This window comes from Medicago sativa, chromosome 2 (assembly GCF_051527215.1).
Source record: "Medicago sativa cultivar Bolivia chromosome 2, Bolivia_mono, whole genome shotgun sequence".
NCBI classification, from domain to species: Eukaryota; Viridiplantae; Streptophyta; class Magnoliopsida; order Fabales; family Fabaceae; genus Medicago; species Medicago sativa.
Window position 1 is genome coordinate 36,837,587 of NC_140750.1, and position 19,847 is coordinate 36,857,433.

The window sequence follows — 19,847 nt, forward strand, 5'->3', positions numbered from 1 at the left end:
AAGGCCTTCACTTTCCCAGAAGCTCCTCTTTACATTTACAAGGTTTTTCTGATGCTGATTGGGCAGGGTGTCTTGACACCAGAAGATCTATCAGTGGCCAGTGTTTCTTTCTTGGACTTTCCTTAATCTCTTGGAGAACCAAGAAACAATTGACTGTATCCAGATCCTCTTCAGAGGCTGAATATAGGGCTCTAGCATCTGCTGCTTGTGAACTACAGTGGCTCCTTTACTTGCTCCGAGATTTACATGTTACCTGTTACAAACCTCCAGTGTTGTTTTGTGACAACCAAAGTGCTCTCCACATTGCTGCCAATCCGGTTTTTCATGAAAGAACGAAGCATTTGGACATTGATTGTCACATAGTAAGAGAGAAGCTTCAAGCTGGCATTTTAAAGCTTCTGCCTGTGACTTCTAAAGACCAGTTGGCTGATTTCTTCACAAAACCTTTGTTGCCTCAACCTTTTGGCATCTTATTATCCAAGCTGGGCTTGCTAGACCTCTACCAACCTCCACCTTGTGGGGGGCTATTACATAACCAATGTGAAGAAGATAACATGGAGAGCAAAAAAGGAACTCAAGCTTAGTGATTAGAGTTTATTAGATACAGTAATCCTATGATTGCTATGATGTACTCTATTTCCTCTATAAATAATCTTGTAATCATTTACCAATTAATGAGAATAGTCACTTTCATTCATTTGTTTTCTACTTGATAATAGTTATGGTATCAATTGATTATGTATCCATTTATTTATTAGTGGTCAGACTTTTCTATTATTTTTAAAATTGTAATATGATGTGTCAAAATTGTGGAATTTGATTGGTTGAGTGTGTATAGTTGCTATACACAATCTGTTTACCATCTTTAAACTCTTTCTTAAATATAATAAAATTTGTATTCTTTGGTCAAAAAATAATTGTATTCAACGTCCAAATTAATTAGAGGTTGACTAATTCATTTATATGGAAAAAGTTTAAATCATATATTAATTTTTATGTTTTTTTTAAAGACTAATTCTTATGTTTATTTACTTTATTTTTTATATTGATTTGTTCCTATATAAACCTCTTGTTTTATTCTAACAAGAGAAGAAGCCATTTTATAATTGTTTTTTATATTGAAACTATTAAAATGACTAAATTTTCTTTCCTTCAAATTATCTTCGTTGCCTTCATTTTTTCAGGTATGATCTTCTTATATCAAATATAATACAACCTACCTTTGTATGTGCCGCATTTAATATATATATATATATATATATATATATATATATATAGAGAGAGAGAGAGAGAGAGAGAGAGAGAGAGAGATGTGTGTGTCTGTTGGTAGTGTTCAATAAGAAAATCTTATGACTACCTCATACAATCTTTAGGGTGTGAATCCCCTTCTAATTATGCTTTTATTTTCACAGTTAGTTTTTTTTTTTTTTATGGTAATTATTCTTTTTACTTTTTCAGCTATAGCATTGACAAGCGATGGATGTATCACCATCCTACCAGGTGATTGCATAATGGAAGCGTGTGGACAATGGTGCCATGACAATTATCAAGGTCACGGATATTGCGTTCCTACCCATAAAAGCTTCGATCCTAAATATATATGTTTTTGTAATCATATTATTAAATGTTACATCTAGAACAAAAGCATCACAATGTGGTCTACATTAAATGTAACCACACAACAAAATAAATTTAATAAATTCGAGTAATTACATTTACAAAAGTTATTAAACTATCTAGTATACTTATTGTTTTTTAGTAAGGCAAAATTAAATGTATTAAACCAAAAGAACACGTTAACTTGCAAAAGGAGTGCGAGGTTATGACTCAAAAGTAATTACATGGCGAATAAAATAGTCACCAACAAAAATAAAAATACTAGATAGCAAGTAATTACGAAAAACTGTAACCAAAAAAAGTAATTACGAAACACTAGCTAGGAAATTTAAACAAGACTCGAACACTAACGAGGAATTATCCACCAATGACAGAAATCAAAAGCTAAGTACTTTTGTTTAGCTTTCAACCAACAGAAAGATAAAAATTGTTGATGTTACGACATTTTTTGTTGTTGAAAAATACGATAGTTTCTATCTATCTTTCTATAGAACCCAAACACATATCACCCAATGGTTGTTGGGATCTTCATCAAACATTCCGGTGAATGGATTCACAAAAATTATAAACAAAGTTTTATGAAAGCCTTTTTGTAACGTAAACAAAAGTAGTCTAAGATAGAGAATGTTGTGCAATGATTAAATTTCAATAAGGATTCCTCGTATTTTTCCTCTTAATTGATCATTTACTTTTTAAGATTCAAATCTTCGCATTTACCTCAAACATACATCTCCATTTATAGTTAATGATGTGATATCTATTAAACCAACTGACTTTCGATGCACAATGGCAAAATAGCTGATATCAATGTAATGTGTGTGAATTGTTATACATGAATGTTGGAACATTGTTTACCCTGGATTTTGGTAAACTACTGAACTGATTTAAGACAAGGGCGAGCGAGATCAACCAGCAAATCTCAAGACCTTTTGTGCTTGATTGTTTTCTTGGAAATTGTGACTGTGATAGCGAATTATGAATATAACCGTCGAAATCCAGACACATGGTAAGACCTGTCGAGATTATCTTCAAGGGAACGATGTTAAGGCTTAAAAGTAAAGATTAAAAAGAAAAAAGGGAGTCTGAAAGACTAAAAGACGAACTAGAATTGCATTAAAATGAAAGTAAAGTGGTGCACAGATTCATACATTTGGAACTTGTTTACTCGTTTCTCTTGAAGTGCGGATAGTTTGAGTGTGTAAGTTTTGTGTGTATGTGAATTGTGACCCGTTTTCCATAGAGGAAAATGCTACTTATACTAAGTAATTGCCTATAGACAGGTTCGAGATTGGATAAGCTAATATTTGTTCAAGTGTACAGGACCATAGACAAAAATACGACATCTTAACTAGGTTCTGGAAGAACAAAAGAGAGCTAAGGAATCAACAAAAAGGAAGCTTGAAGCATCTACAGAGAAGCGCTCCTGAAGACAAAGTGCTCCTGAAGTGATGACGTCATCAGAAGCAAGTTCGTCACCAGAAGCTGAAGTTCATCAGGAGATGCAAGACTTAAAGCTTCAAGGGTTGTTCAATGGATTTAAACTCATCTAAGCATTGCAGAAGACTGGAAGTGTAAAGCAACGGTCATTTTGAAAGGATTTGAAGGCATTGGATGCTTATTCTTTAAAGAGCATTGACAAAGTACAATTGTACGAAGTGTACAACCACTACCTCTACTACTCTGTTTTTGTCTCTGCAACAAGACAAGAAAAACAGCTCTGCCTGCAACGATGTTCCTTCACAATGGAAATGGATTTGAAATTGATCCTTCATAGGACAATAACCATATCAAGCAAAAGATCATTGGTGATTGATCAAAGCTTCAAATGACTCTTTTTGATGTGCTGGCAATTCACAACGTCTCTTTCACACCTCTATATAAAGGAGTGAAGACTTAGAGATTGGCAAGGACTCAATAACAATTTACAAGTGCCAAAACTCTGCTGAAATTGTTCTGCATTCAAAGTTCACTTAGAATTTCTGCTTCAAAATTCATATCTTAGAAATTCTAGAGTCTTAAGAGTTTGTATCTGATTTGTATTGTGAACACCACTGATTGTATATCAAGTGTTCAATCTCAAACAATTTTCTTTCTAATTTTGTTTGATTAGAAGTCTCTTGCAGTTATGCTTGAGCATTAGAAGTCTCTTGATTGTGTTCAGGAGCATAGGAAGTCTCTTGCAGTTGTGCTTGAGCAGTTTGAAGTCTCTTGCTAGTTTTAGCAGTGAGCAGTTGTAATCAGATATTACATTATAGTGAACTCTCCTTGGAAGTGCAAGGGGGACAAGATTACTTCCGGTTTGTAGAAGGAACCTGTATAATTGCTTTGTGTCTTTCTTCTTTCTCTCTCTCTGTTTTTATCCGCTGCAAGTTTCTACTAAACATCACTTCAGAAGCAGAACTCTAATTGCTTCTGGTCTGTGTTTTCAACTTAGGAGAAAACGATGAAAAAGCTAACACAATTCAACCCCCCTTCTTGTGTTTTTCTCACCTTCACATTGACCTCAGCAAGAAAATATATTTTATCTGTTCTAATATTTTCCACTATTCCATCATCTCTCCGAATTGCAACCCTTTGATGCATAGATGAAGGAACAACACTTATTCCATGTATCCATTCTGTTCCTAAGAGTATGTTGAAATTAGCTTTCGATGATACCACCATGAACATGGTTGGAGAGCACCAAGAGAAAATCTAGCTTTCCCTTCGTAGTTCGACATAACTATGATATGAGGTTTCTCAATCTTCTTGAGCAAATATCGAGGCATTAAATTGACGGCATCACCACCATTTACCAACACTTTGCTGACTCCAATGTCATCAATTTTGGCTTGAATGAACAATTGTTTAACATGGACTTTCATAGGACCACTTGGTTTTTCAAAGATGGCTTTTTGTTCGTTACCGTAGCCATAATTTGTTACATAACAACACATGGATTTATACTTCTCCTTGTCCTCTGGATTGAAGTCGTCTTCTGATTCTTCAGCTTCAGACATCACATCATATTCTGCAGGCAAAATAGAAACTATATTACATATAACGTCGAAGTCTGGTTCTGAATCCATGAAATCTGAATCCAATTCATCAACTACAGGAGGATTCTCTTCGACAGAAGGAAGAGACAACCTTTCTTTCACTAGTCTTTTAACTATTTCGGCCACTTTCTGCTTTCCTTTTGGGTCAACCGCTCTAACATCAAAACCTATAACAACACCCTTTTTAGATCTTTGATGCCTTCTCCACTAAGTCCTTGTCATGGGATTTTTCCCTTTGTAATTGTTATTGTAAGCATATTTCTTCGACTCATTCGGAACTTCAGTATCAGCAACACATATTTCTTCGACTCATTCGGAACTTCAGTATCAGCAACATATTTGGTAACAATGGTACTGGAATTTCCTTTCACCGCGTTGTTCTTCCCATACTGAACATTTTTATGGGTCGAATGAACCCACTTCTGAACAGGAGCCTTAGCATAAGGCACAAAAGTTTTCCCCTGGCCATTTTTATTAACATAGTTAGTGGTTGAAGAGTTATTGATGAAAGGAATGTAACTCTTGGTAAAAGAAAACTTTGGTCTATGATCAGTGAACCAATTTCCTCTTTTCATTAACACTTTTGGGGCCTCTAGAAACTTCCACCATCTAACATTTAGCAACATCAACTTTAACTTCAACAGACAACTTTTTGACAGCATCAAACATAACATCCATCACATTGCAATCTGCTTCTTCGTCATACATTGCGTCGACATCTTTCAAAGGATCTACATCCAGTTGCATTTGAGGCTTTGTGTTGTCTCCAAATTTCAGTATGCCTTCGTTCAAAGCTTTTTGAACCAAATCCCTGAAAAGTACAATATGTAGGGTTTTATGTCCCAAGAAATTATGATATTTACAAAAATTATAAACCATAACTGCTTTTTCTATTATTTTTAAAATAACATAATTAATTGATATTTATTAGTCGTCAGACTTTTCTATTATTTTTAAAATTGTAATATAATGTGTCAAAATTGTGGAATTTGATTGGTTGAGTGTGTGTAGTTGCTATACACAATCTGTTTACCATCTTTAAACTCTTTCTTAAATATAATAAAATTTGTATTCTTTGGTCCAAAAAAAAAATTGTATTCAACGTCCAAATTAATTAGAGGTTGACTAATTCATTTATATGGAAAAAGTTTAAATCATATACTAATTTTTATTTTTTTTTGAAAGACTAATTTTTATGTTTATTTACTTTATTTTTTATATTGATTTGTTCCTATATAAACCTCTGGTTTTGTTCTAACAAGAATTAATTTTGTAACTCCGCTAAAACAAAAGAAGAAGCCAATTTATAATTGTTTTTTATATTGAAACTATTAAAATGACTAAATTTTCTTTCCTTCAAATTATCTTCGTTGCCTTCATTTTTTCAGGTATGCTCTTCTTATATCAAATATAATACAACCTACCTATATATGTGTGTCTGTTGGTAGTGTTCAATAGGTTGACTGAACATGTTAAACCTTAATCATTTTCAGAGTTAGTTTTTTTTTTTTTTTTGATATTTATTCTTTTTACTTTTTCAGCAATAGCATTGACAAGCGATGGATGTATCACCACCCTACCACCAGGTGATTGCACACTGGATGCGTGTGGAAAATGGTGCTTTGACACTTATCAAGGTCGCGGACGTTGCATTCCAGCCGATAAAAGCATCAATCCTAAATATTACTCCCTCCGTCTCTAAATAATAGTCGTTTAAGGTTGATGCACGATTATTAAGGAAATGATTAATTGTGTTGATTTTGATGGTAAAATTAGTATCATTTACTAAAACACCCTTATTAATTGTAGTTAGTGGAGTAATTAAGTTGGATGAAGTTCAATAAATAAGGGTATTGTAATGGAAAAAAAATAATAAATGTTGCATTGGTATTCTAAAGTGACAATTATTTTGAGAAAAAGAAAAATGGGTAAAGAGACAATTATTGTGAGACGGAGGGAGTATTGTCTTTGTAATCATACTATTGGCTGTCCCGTCTAGTACAAAAGCATCACAATGTGGTTTACATTAAATGTAACCGCACAACAAAATAAATTTAATAAATTCGAGTAATTACATTTACAAAAGTTATTAAACTGTCTAGTATACTTGTTGTTTTTTTTAATAAGGCAAAATGAAATGTATTAAACCAAAAGAACACGTTAACTTGCAAAAGGAGTGCAAGGTTATGACTCAAAAGTAATTACATGGTGAATAAAATAGTCACCAACAAAAATAAAAATACTAGATAGCGAGTAATTAGCTAGGAAAAAAAGATTCAAACACTAAAGAGGAATTATCCACCAATGACAAAAATCAAAAGTTCTTTAGCTTTAAACCAACAGAAAGATAAAAGTTGTTGATGTTAAGGCATTTTTTTTTTTTGAAAAATACGATAGTTTCTTTCTATCTATTTAGAGAACCCAAACACATATCACCCAATGGTTGTTTGGATCTTCATGAACCATTCCGGTGAATGGATTCACAGAAATTATAAACAAAGTTTTATGAAAGCCTTTTTGTAACGTAAACAAAAGTAGTCCAAGATAGAGAATGTTGTGCAATGATTAAATTTCACTAACGATTCCTCATATTTTTCTCTTAGTCGATCATTTACTTTTTAAGCTTCAAATATAACTCCACATTTACCTCAAACAATACATCTCCATTTATGGTTAACGATGCGATATTTATTAAACCAACTGACTTTCGATGCTCAATGTCAAAATAGCTGATTTCAATGTAATGTGCGTGAATTGTTATATATGAATATAGGCCTACCCGACATTTATAATGCAATAACACCTATACATAGTTCATAACATGTCCTCTCAAAAAAAAAAAAATAGTTCATAACATGTCCTATAGATAGAATGACCAATTAATTCTCAAACTAAATCAAAAATCAATCGTAGAATACTACATCATCGACAAAAAATTAAGAACAGATTTAAACTAAAAACTACATTGAATGGATAAATCATATACAACCAGCCAGTTGAAGAGTACTACATAGAATCCTAACTATTTAAATCTAATACACACACAAAAGAAAGTTTAATTATCCATGGAAAGCATAACTAACACTAACAAGAGAATGTTGATAGATGTTAGAAACTTGAATACAAGCTCCCTATCCTGCATATAGTGGCTCACGCCTTCCTCCCTATGTTATCTCTCTACTTGTTTAAGTTACAAGTATTTGTTGTGAATGAAACATACTACATCTCTATTTATAGTGTTTCTACGAGTTAAATTTCGCTACGCGCAATATAGATTGCCTTGAAAATCAAACTTTCTTTTTGCAGGGAAAAACCTCCTGTCTTCAGATATTTCTTGGAAAAATTGCCTTAGTTCCCTTAACGGACTAAAGTGTTTGTAGAGAACCTTTGGCTTTTCTCTCTAGAACTCTCTATTTTGGCTTGCTTTCACTTCGCTCAACTTGTCTAGTGAATCGTGATTTCTCCAGATGCCATTGTGATTCTCTATTTTGGCTTATGGCGAGTGGACTTACGTTGCTTTGTTCTGTATAGTCGTAGTTGTGTCAAAAACTTACAAAAAGATGTGAAAAATAGACGTAATAGCGTCATGGCATAGATTCGTAATATAAACTATATATATATATATATATATATATATATATATATATATATATATATAACTGGGGTTTTGCCACTAAGTTCATGACAACAGACATCAAGTAGATGAAAACAAAAGCTACCAACCCATCATACCACTCATAACGACATACGCTATAACTAGGGCTGGAAATGAGCCGAGTCGAGTCGAACCTGCATGAGCTCGACTCGACTCGATAAGAATTGATTCAGCTCGAAACTCGGCTCGAGTTCGTCACAAACTATTTTTTCAGCTCAAGTTCGGCTCGTTTAAAGTTCACGAATAGTTCAGTTCGGCTCGTTAGGTTCAATTCGTTTTCTTGAATCACATTACTCAAAAGTCAAAAAAAATTGTTTAGATCAATTTCTACTCAAAAAATTACTTATTTTCACCAATATTGTCATGTTTAGATCAATTTCTACAGAGCCATATTATCATGTTTAGATCAAATTATTCACACGGATTCAATTTCTATATAAAACCATTGCTTATTTCCACCAACATTCATTCCTACCTTCTTTTTATCCATTATCATTGATTAACTTAGATCACTCAAAATAAAATGAAGAAAGTAATGAAATGAAAAGAAAATATTATGAAGAGATTATAAATTAGAGGTAGAATTCAAGTGACTAGTGAAACCAGAAAGTGAAAAGAAACAATGTTGATGTTTTTGGAAGATATGCAGAGGGTATCTAATTTTGGAGAAAATGAAGGAAAGATTTGGAGTTCAAGGATATGAGGTTATCTTTTCATTCATAGTGGAAAGGAGGATAAATTATTTTTTTGGGAAAGAGAGTAAATCAAAGGTTCAATGTTGGAGACTGCAATGTCTACATGTTGGAATTGGAAAGAGGTGTATAGTATAATAACTTAAAATTTTAATTTTTTAAGAGGAAGTGAAAAGGTCAAGAAGGTAGATGTTCAAAATACGATGGAAAAAAATTAAGATACATAATTTTTTTTTTTTAAAAAAAAAGTAAAGTTTAACTATATATATATATATATATATATATATATATATATATATATATATATATATATAATCGAATTAGTTCATGAACCAAACGAGTCGAACTATATATAGTTCATGCTCAACTCGTTTAGTTAATGAACGTAATTTTTAGCTCAAGTCCGGCTCATTTGGTTCATGAACCAAGTTCAACGAGATAATTGTCGAATCGAGTTTCAAACTATTTTCGAGTTGGTTCTGTTCATTACCAGCCCTAGCTATAACCCAAATATAAATTATGAATTTCAACAAAAAGAGAACCAACTAGAGCACCACGAACTCACTTTCTACATTGAAGTAAACTGTAACATATAGACAGACTGAAATAATTTGAAAGTCCAATATAAAAATTGAAACAAAGCTCTAAAATCTTGGCAGCACACAAAATGTCTACTTATGTTGACTATCTCTTTTTCTTTTCTATGTCTCACAATTAAACATTTACAACTTCTCACTTCATATTATTCAAGATTTACTACGAGCACTAAAATTAGAGTGAAATTCAAGTTAACTATCTAAGCATCACTACTACTTACCCCAACTTTATCACAGCACAAAGGAACATTCTTAATTAAAGTCGAGGTCGTAGGGTGTTACACTATGGTCTTAAGACCATTCTCAATTCTGAAGGAACATTATAACTCAAAGAGACTATGGTCTTAAGAACACTCTCTAAAACCAAAAGAGCAAAAATTAGAAGAAGAAAAGAATAGCTTGTCAACACAAGCTAAATGAGGGAGAAGAGAGAAAGTTTTTTTATAACTCATCCGCGTGATATGAAGAGAGCACAGATATCATATTTATCCAACGGAACAGACACGAATATCATAATATTTGCATCCCTTGATATCCATTTATATTCATAGTCTTTGTCTTGTCTTTAGAAACTACCCTCAAATTAGCCTTTGACTTTATTAATATTTTAAACTAGTCCTTGTTTTTTTTTTTAAAAAAAAAATTCAACTAAATAATTGTCTTTGTATTTTTGTCACGTGATGAGGGATCTAATTAATTTTTTTTGATAACTACTGCAAATTAGTTTGAAATATTAATAGAATGAAATTTGTTTAATTTGGTGGTTTACTCCTTATTAAATTAAATAATGTTGTTTGTGCAATACTCGCTCCTTCCATGTATATAAGTCCTCATTACTTCTTTTTTTTTTTTTTTAAATTTTTTAAGAAAAGTTTTTAGTTTAATTAATTTATCAATTTTGTGGGTTAATATTATCAAATTGTTCTTTGTTTATATGTGTATTAAATTTAGGGAGTTTCTATGGTACACCCTTAAATTAAGGTGTACCGGTACACCTGTTTCATAAATCTATAAGTTAACGATAATTTTTATGTAATAAAGAGATATTTATCGACTTTTATATTTTAGAAAATATTATCCCATAAGAAAAAACATCATTTCATTTTTTATAAGAATTATACTAAATTTTTTAACTTTTTATTGAAAAAAATAATCAATATTCATTATTATGAGTAATAAAAATAAAAAAAAATTGAATTTTGCTTTGCCGACACTTTTGAGAAATAAAATATAATTATTATGATTATAAATGAAAGAAAATATTTTTTTTAAAGAAAATAAATCATTAAACTATTCATTTAAATACACGGGTGTACCAGTACACTCAAAATTATCGAGTGTACCATAGAAATTGCCTTAAATTTAACTTTCGTATTTCAATATAAGTCAATAGTATTAATTAGGGGTATATTTAATAAAATGGTATTGTTAACCGGTGCCCTCAAGACAATAGTTAAGGATACCAAAAATAGTAGTTTTATGTTGGAAATTACAATTTTCAAACTTTTAAAAAGTTGAATTCATCAATTTTAGCTATTTTTCAACATAATATTTCTATTATTGTTCTCTTAACCAATGCTCTAAATGCACTCTTTAGCATTTCCTTAAAAATAAATATATCTAATAATTTAAAAATGAGTATATATATATTTAATGACAAGTTTTTAGTCCAACAAATGTTTTTTTGTTTTTTCTTTTCAGGATAGTCCAACGAATGTTGTATGAGGGAGTATTATGTAGTCTCCAATCCACGTGGCAAAAGCGGATTGGTGATATGACGTCGAAGTTTCTTTCTGTGAAACAACATGACATTTGAAGCTGAGATCTCTGAATGTGTTATTCTGAGACGCGTGAACGAAGCTGAAACAGCATTAGAATCGCGTTTGTGTTAAGTTGTGAGGTTTAACAAGAAAAGAAAAAAAAATGAGGTTATTGTTTTTGTTATTCATCGCTTTGTCTTTCACCTATGTCTTTGCTGAACAAATCTTCCCTGTTCATATCGGTAATTTTTTTCTCCTCTTTTTAAATTAAGCTGTAAATTTTGACTAATATTCTATCCATAAGGTTTTCAATTTTTTTTATTCTGTGAGTTTAATGTATGATATTAATTTGATTAGGTAGTATATTTGGTGGTAGTGGTGGTGGTGGTAGTAGTGGAAGCTCTCGTGAACCGAAATACAAGATTGAATTTCATCCAGAAGATTCCCCATTTCACCCTGTAAGCTATACATTGTTTTATTTTATTATCTGTGTTTTTACAGGCACACCACCGTTTTGGTCTAGTCTATGAAGCACGGGCACCAGGGCCGTCCCTGAGAATTCTGAGAATTCGGAGGCTCGGCTCTGGAAATGAAAAGAGGCCAGTGATAAAATCAAAACATATTTTTTTTAAAAGAGCAATGCTCTATTTATATTTTTTAAAAGATAAATACAAAGTGTTGTATATATGCTGTGCACCCATAGGTGAAAATAACTACCGTATACATGAGGAATCCCCACCTAACACCAAAAGCAAATGGAAAATTAAACCTGCACAAAACAATCAAAAGCCATGCGCTGTTTGCACCCCCTTTATTGGAGGATAGTATACTACTGAATAGTATACTACTGGGTATAATTTATTTTTTTGAGGCCCATCCTTGGGGGAGGCCCAGCTCGGTTGAGCTGTTTGCACCCCCTCAAGGCCGGCCCTGACGGGCACTCACCGGATTAGGTGTCTGCCCGTGTTCGACACCGTCACGACACATATAATTACATTGAATTATATGATTTTTCAAATTATTAACGATGGTAGCGTGTCAGTGTCGTGTCTGTGTCCGTATCCGTGCTTCATAGGTCTAGTGTAATTCGTTGTCACATTGATTGTTGAATGTATCAAAATTGCAAACACATAGTCTCATTTTGTTTGTTTTTATTGGTCAGTACATTTAGGGACTATAGTGGCAATGCCTCATACAGTTTAGGACAAAAATGTTTGTTTGCTCAAAAATTGAAATGTGACGTTTTTTTTTTTTTTTTAACTTGTTAAGTTGCACTGTAGATATATCTTGATTCTTGAATGTTACCACGGTTGAAATGTTTCGTATAGTGTATCTATGCTGGTTAGGAATCAAAACATTGGGTTTAATGTGGTGTTGATGTTATAAGAGAAATTGGGAATAAGAGTGGGTTTCGTCCTTTTTCTGAGATAGGAGATTTAAGCAGTTTTAGAAATGTTAACTGACTGTAAGGAAAAGATTGACAATCTATAAGTGTTAACGATTGCGGAAGGCGGAAAGCCAAAAATCCACCATTTTGTGTCGCCGTAAAATGCCATAGTGTCGCGATCCTTCCCAAATTGGCCCTGACGGTTGTCATTAAATTCTCGGTTGCAATCCACCATGGCCATTATTTGAAAAAATTGAAATCTATGTAGTACTGACACTTCATGTTGAAGGCGTGTCTGATCTATCTCTGTCGGGGAAGACACCGAGTCACCGACATGTGGTTACATTCAATCACTTCTATTTTCTTAAATTATTACCTGTGTCTACGTACAAGTTTTGTGTCCAGTATCTGTGACTACGTCATTCATAGCTAACAATTAAATAATAATTTTTTGGATATAATTGAATGACCCCTCACTCCTCCTTTTGGGTGGGATGATAGTCAACTTTGTATATCTATATCATATCGCCTTCTGATAAGAAATTGTGTTACCAAATTTACAGGATAATGACCAGGAATCCTTAGTTGTACCGGATAAGAATGGACAGAAATTTATATGTTACTTGCCTAAGGTGGAAAAGGAAAAAAGTGGAAAGCCTCCTATGCAGCACAATGTTAGCAGCATGATTGTTGAAACTGAGAAAAGGGTTAAACAGAAGACACCAGATGAACTATTAGAAATATTGAAGGGTCCATGCTTTATCAGAGTTAGTATTTGCATCTCTATATTTACTTTGATTGGCGACGTGTTAATTATATGTTAAAGCTTATAAACAGATAGTTTGGTCCCTCAGAAGTCTTGTTGTAAATCACCTCCTTACATTGGATAATGTGCTTTTTGCAGCAAGAAGGTTGGTGGTCTTATGAGTTTTGCTATCAAAAGAAATTTCGACAACTGCATTTGGAGGAAGACAAGGTATCCCCTTGATTGCATTCAGTTGTGGCCCTTGATTATCTTTTTTATAAACTTCTATTTGCTTCATCCGTTGGTTAGTTGCCCAATGTAATGGATTTGTGAGAGGAATTTCATTTATGAATGAGTTTGAATCAGTTTACTAAATGTTGCATGATAATGTGGTATGTTGCTAGTGCATCCTGAGAGTTGGATCAGAATACAATTTGATCTGCAACATCCTCATCATATTTCCTAAAACATTTAAACTTTGCAGTCATTAGATTTAGAGAGATCAAGTTTCTCTTTCCAAGTTTAATGGTCCCTACAGGCTGCTGCATCATAAAACTTCTGTAAGGGATCCAGTTACAACTTTGTATGGGGTTCAATCCTTTGTACGGGCTTTGGATTCTATCATTTTACCCATTTATAGACGCAGGGCATTTTTGTAAAATTTGTGGACACCATCACAAGGCAAGTTGGATTGCTCCACAAGAAAATTTGTATTTTCTTTCTCGTAATAAGTTCTGGCGATGCTGAGTAGAAACCAATCCAATTTTGTTGTTACAGTTCTTACAAAGTTTTAAGGCTAGGTTTTCACAATATCATCAATACATCTTGCCCTTAGAGAACATGGAAATCTGGCCCTTAGAGTGCAAATGTTCTGCCCTATAAATACATCTTGGAAAGCAGGGATCCATACAGTGAAGTGTGAGAATTGACCAGCCTCCTCAATGTTAATCTCTGAGCTGAGGGTTTGTTTCATCATCATGGATGGGTTGCTAAGTGTCTATGTTATGAAGTAACCCGGTAGGTAGGAAATGTGGAGAGCTGATTTTTAGCTCCAAGCTGGACCTCTAGATTGTGCCAACTCTGTTTTGTTTGAGCCCTAAACTTTAGACGAGTTCAATGTGAGGTTTGGGTCAGTAAAGTACACTAGCCTCCTCAGCGGAGCTTAGTAGGTGAATCAGCGGTAGGTTGAGCTTCTTGTTTTGACTAGAAGGCTGAGTATGGCAGTTGCAAGTTGCATTGAGTGCTTATTGCAAGCACCTCTTAGAATATTCCAGTGTTCTAATAAAACGTTCAACTTTGCTAAGGTGCCACCTCCCCTCCACTGCACCCAAACAAATATTTGGCACTTGTTTAAATTTGAGCTGTTCGATTGGTTTAATACCTTCAATGAATCTGACCATTAGATTCACTGACCTATGGCCTTCCAACCTTGGAGTTATTTCGAAAGGCAACTCTTCCTGTCTTGTCTTTTTTTCCGTCAGAGCAATAGAACTTTCGCCCTTCTTGGAAAACCATTCGTGTTCTGGCTTCTAAACACTGAATTGTTCATGTAGCGTTCTCCCTCATTTTCTATTGTTTTTGGGTGTGAGTCACTTGCTAATGACATCCACGTTGTGTTCAAAGGCTGGCAGTAACTTGGATGATATTGCCATTATTTCTTTATTGCCTACTTTACACTAACAATATTAGTTTTAGGAAAAGTGGTAGCGCCTTCATTGAAATCTCAGGTGATGTTTATCGGGTTCTTGGTCTTGGAAATTGAATTCATCTATATGTATGAATTGTTCTTAGAAGCACAGAGTAATAGGGTATGATTGGTGATCATGGATGGCATGGCTTGCTGTGAATCCATGTTGCCTAGTCACAAGAAAGGTATGGATGGAAATATGAAGAGTCGACCTCGAGCTCCAACCGTTTGGAAAACCCCTGTTTGTTGTTTCCAGACCAAATTCTTATATAGCTTCCATGAGGTTTGGGCCTTTGGTTCATTTACCATACTGGTTATGATCATTGATAGCGGAAGTCATAGAAGTGCTTTTACCAGTTTTCATTTATATGCTTCTGTTTTATTTTATTTTATTCAGATTCTTGTGAAATCATATACAACAACAACCAATCTTGTAAAGTCATACATTTTCACATAATAAATAATAATCAATGTACATTTCTCTGTTACAGGTAGTCCAGGAATTTATCTTGGGTGTGTACGATCCGGAGGCAACAGCTGCATTTAACCAAAATCTTTCTGACATTTCTACATTTAAGGATCCCCGGTCAAAGGATGCTTCACAAAGGTACATTCCTTATTGGGCTATTAGTAGGAATGGTTTCACTACATGGTATATATATGCTGTGATGAGAGCAAGTATTTAATATATTAAGTTCATTCAGGTATCATGCTCACCAATATACCAATGGAACCGTATGTGATCTTACGAATAAGCCAAGAGAGACTGAGGTATGAAATCACAGAAATCTACTTCTGTTTTCTTCTCGTCCTCATTGCACTGATTTCGTATCTTTTATCACAGGTGAGGTTTGTATGCTCAGAACCCAGAGCAATGATCAGTTCAATCACAGAGATTTCAACTTGTAAGTATGCACTTACAGTCCAAGTCCCTACACTATGCAAGCACCCGTAAGTCCTCTGTTTCCATCTTTCTGTGAAGTTTGTGTCACTAACGTCTATTAAGTTAGAAGATAGGAACTTGCGCACCCACCATGCATTTGAGCTTTTCATTTTTCTTTAGATTGTTTCAAGAGGAGAGACCAGTATGGCACACCATCGACTGCAATGTGCTTCCAAAGGATTACAAGGATGGTAAAGTGAAACAAGAAGACAGAGATATGGAGATTGTTATGGTCACAGATTCAGAAATTAATGATTCAGAACAATAATGTAAATATACACAATGTCAACGAAAAAAGGATGTTGTCAGCATGTAGGTTCTACAATGAACAAAAAGCGGCATTAGATCACTCATTTTCTACAAGCCTTCCTTCCTAACAGGGGATAGACAGTGCTTTTTAATCTTCCATGATATTTTCCTGTGAAGTGTATTTCATCTAATGGAGGTTCTTGGGGCATATGCAAGATTTGTATTTTCTTCTGCTCATTGTTGTGTTATTATTTGGAGAAACAATAGTGTTGTTTGTGAATGTTTGAACTTGTGATGCATGTTTAGCACTTTAGAGGCATGTCATTTTAAAATTATGTTAGCAATAGTATATAAAGTAAGAAAATGACATCATTTGTTAGCACTTCAGCAATTGTTAGCACTTAAATTCTTTGCCTTCGAGTTATAAAATAACTTTTCATAAGTTTATTAGGCAAGCTAGCCTATCAATATAGTTTTAGTTCTAGAGTCAACCCATACCAAAAGTTTATTTATCCTCTTTTCGTTAATAATTCCATTTTATGAATTACATGTCTTTTAGACATACCGTTTGTGTCTGGGTTGACTGCAATGCCGGCCCAACAGATTAAGAGGCCTAAAGCAAAAAATTTAATGTGACCTTTAAAATTATTATTTTTAATAGAATATTTATATAAAATCAATTTTATGGAGACCAAATTTTGAATTTATGACCAAGAGTAATTGAGGTCTTTTTGGGTAATTAGTTAAACTATGCAAATGTCTGTAATTTATATCTGTCATGAAATATACTTATAACCAAATTAATTTTTTAGAGACCTTTTTTTCACCTAAAATTTTGAGGCCTAAAACCCTTGCTTGGGTTGTTTGGCCCAAATTGCTCTTAAAGCTGCAAAGTTGCTCTCTTGCATCATAAAATGACCATTCTATCCTCAACGTCGGTTAACTCTTGTTCTCTATCCACCATCAGTTAACTGTTGTTGTACCACTTAACTACTATTGGTGTTATGCCTATACCAGAACAACAACCCTCATTCCCAGACTCCTTTAAAGTAAATAGAGAAACTCCTTTAAAGTAAATAGAGAAACTGAGCTATTAGTAGGATCATAATTTTTAAGATGAAATGACCTAGATACAAACATTGCATGTAAAACAACATAAAACGATACATGTTGAATATATAAGATGATGAAATTAAGGAAGATTAGCATGTTAATGTTGAATTTATGACATGAATGATGATGAAATGAAAGTTGTTCCAAGATGTTCTTATGAACATGATCATGTTGTCATACCAACTGACATATTTATATTGAGAGGGCACCAAGATCAAGTTCAAAATAACCTCTTTGTGTTCGTTACCGCCGGATAAGTTTTTATGGTTCTTTGTTGAGTATACAGTAAATGAACCAAAAACACATATTTATAGAAGTTTATGTGTGTCGTGAATCACAAAAAATGTTGGTGCAACCTCAACCACACAAAATTGCATGCAACGATGGTTAATTGCCGCTGGCACCAACGTCAAGTTAACAAGTGTGCTTTGGTAATAGAGACAGAGCAACATTCTTTACAAAATTGTTGTTTTCTTTATCACCAAAACTTTTCTTCAATCATACATACATTCATTCATACATTTATCATACATTCAAATCATTTATAAAAGAAACATAATCAAATCTTTTCTTCAATCATACATGCATTCATTCATACATTTATCATACATTCAAATCATTTATAAAAGAAACATAATAAAATTGAAGTCATTCATTCATTAAAAAAAGAAACGAGGAAGTCATTAATTTACATCAAAATTAAACCTAATATCATCGAAAGTACATGAACAAGAATAAACAAAAATATGTAGGGCTGTCATGCACATAGTCATAATCCTCCTCGAGACATTACGGAACTCCTCGTCTGTCAAGTAACCTCTCCACCCTTCATCTGCCAAGTTGATTCATCTCCAAAACCCAAGCTAGAAAAAAAAAATTATTGATGAAGATGAATTGCTGGAAAGAATTCATGATGAAATAATAAACCTTTACTTTTAATTAAAAATTAAATTTTGTCAAATAAATAAACAAAATTGATTAGTCATACTATAATTTAGATGACATGTAACTAGACACATGGATAATGTAACAACCATGTAAGTATTTTTAAGAGAAAATGAATAATAATAATAATAATAATAATAATAATAATAATAATAATAATAATAATAATAATAATAATAATAATAATAATAATAATAATAATAATAATAATAATATTAACATTAAGGATCAAATTGAAAAGAAAAGAAAAGTTAAAGCATTAAAATGTTATGTGAAATTAAGACTGTGTTCGATAATGCAAATTAACTAGCTTATTGAAATAGATTATAAACTTACTTGATAAAATTAGATGTATTTGATAACAAGTTATTTTCATTAGCTTATAGTTTTTTTTAGATGTTATTTAAAGTAGCTTTTGAGCTAATGATCGTAGATAGTTTTTCATTAGTGGTCACTTGTTTAAAAAATACTCATGTACGTTTATGTAATTTTATATTCATCAAACATTTCAACAACTAATTTTATCAAACACATTAATTTTAATAAACGAGTTTTTCAACTATAAACTATCAGATATCTGCCCTCAGTTAGCTTTTCAGCTCTTAACTAGTTTATCGCGCTTATTGTTACCAAACACACCTTAAGTTAAAAGTATGTTTGGTTTGGAAGCGCAATTGTGAAGAGAGAGATATGTGAGAGAGAGTTTAAGAAGAGAGAAGTATGTGAGAAATAGAGTTGATTTTAGGGATTGTTTGTTTTTAAAGAGAGAAGAAATAGAGAAGATAAAAATGTTATTTGTTTTTAAAAGTACTACAATGCCCCTATGTTGAATAAAATTTTCAACCAAGTCAATTTAATTATTTTATTTAAATACATTTAATTAATTAAGTCAACTACTTATTTTGATTAAATAGAATTTAAATCTTTTTTGTAAAAGAAAAAATGAAACATATAATTTTATTTTGTAAATCAGTAGACCAAAAAAAATGAATACACTGAAGTATATTTTAATTATACGGAATGTAACGGAAAATTCTATAAATTATGAATCTGTATACCAAAAAAACAAGTTACGAATGCAAAAAAAACTCTTTTTACTTAAACAACAAAAAAAAAAAAAGACTAACGCTGCAATTTTTTAAAAAAATTCACTTCCAGATATTTTTGAAAATAAAATTATCACTTTCAAATTTAATAAAGTTCACGGTGGAAGTCCTCGTGGGCATAGCTCACAGGAATATGCATTATTATATGCAGGGGCTGAATTCGAACCCCAAACCCCCTATTTATTCACTTTAAAAAGGTGAATTCTAACCACTAAACTACTTGTCCAAAAATAAAAGTTCTAGAAAACAATTATAATGTTATTAGAGACAAAATTAATTAAATAGGTAGAAAGGTATATATAGGAAAACAGAAA

General features: G+C 32.7%; 2 protein-coding genes across 2 annotated transcripts; both read left to right on the forward strand.

The window, feature by feature from the left end:
• Positions 1-1,094: 1,094 nt before the first annotated feature.
• LOC146946625 (uncharacterized) lies at positions 1,095-1,669 on the forward strand. Its single transcript, XM_085748913.1, has 2 exons — positions 1,095-1,184; positions 1,459-1,669. Exons 1-2 carry the CDS (start codon positions 1,133-1,135, stop codon positions 1,635-1,637), a joined length of 231 nt encoding a protein of 76 aa, XP_085605039.1. The 5' UTR covers positions 1,095-1,132; the 3' UTR covers positions 1,638-1,669.
• A 9,759-nt stretch (positions 1,670-11,428) lies between these two features.
• Positions 11,429-16,756, forward strand: OS9 (ER lectin-like protein). The gene is made up of 8 exons (XM_085744607.1): positions 11,429-11,600; positions 11,716-11,816; positions 13,309-13,512; positions 13,650-13,721; positions 15,669-15,784; positions 15,882-15,948; positions 16,022-16,128; positions 16,241-16,756. Exons 1-8 carry the CDS (start codon positions 11,522-11,524, stop codon positions 16,386-16,388), a joined length of 894 nt encoding a protein of 297 aa, XP_085600733.1. The 5' UTR covers positions 11,429-11,521; the 3' UTR covers positions 16,389-16,756.
• The last annotated feature ends 3,091 nt before the right edge of the window (positions 16,757-19,847 follow it).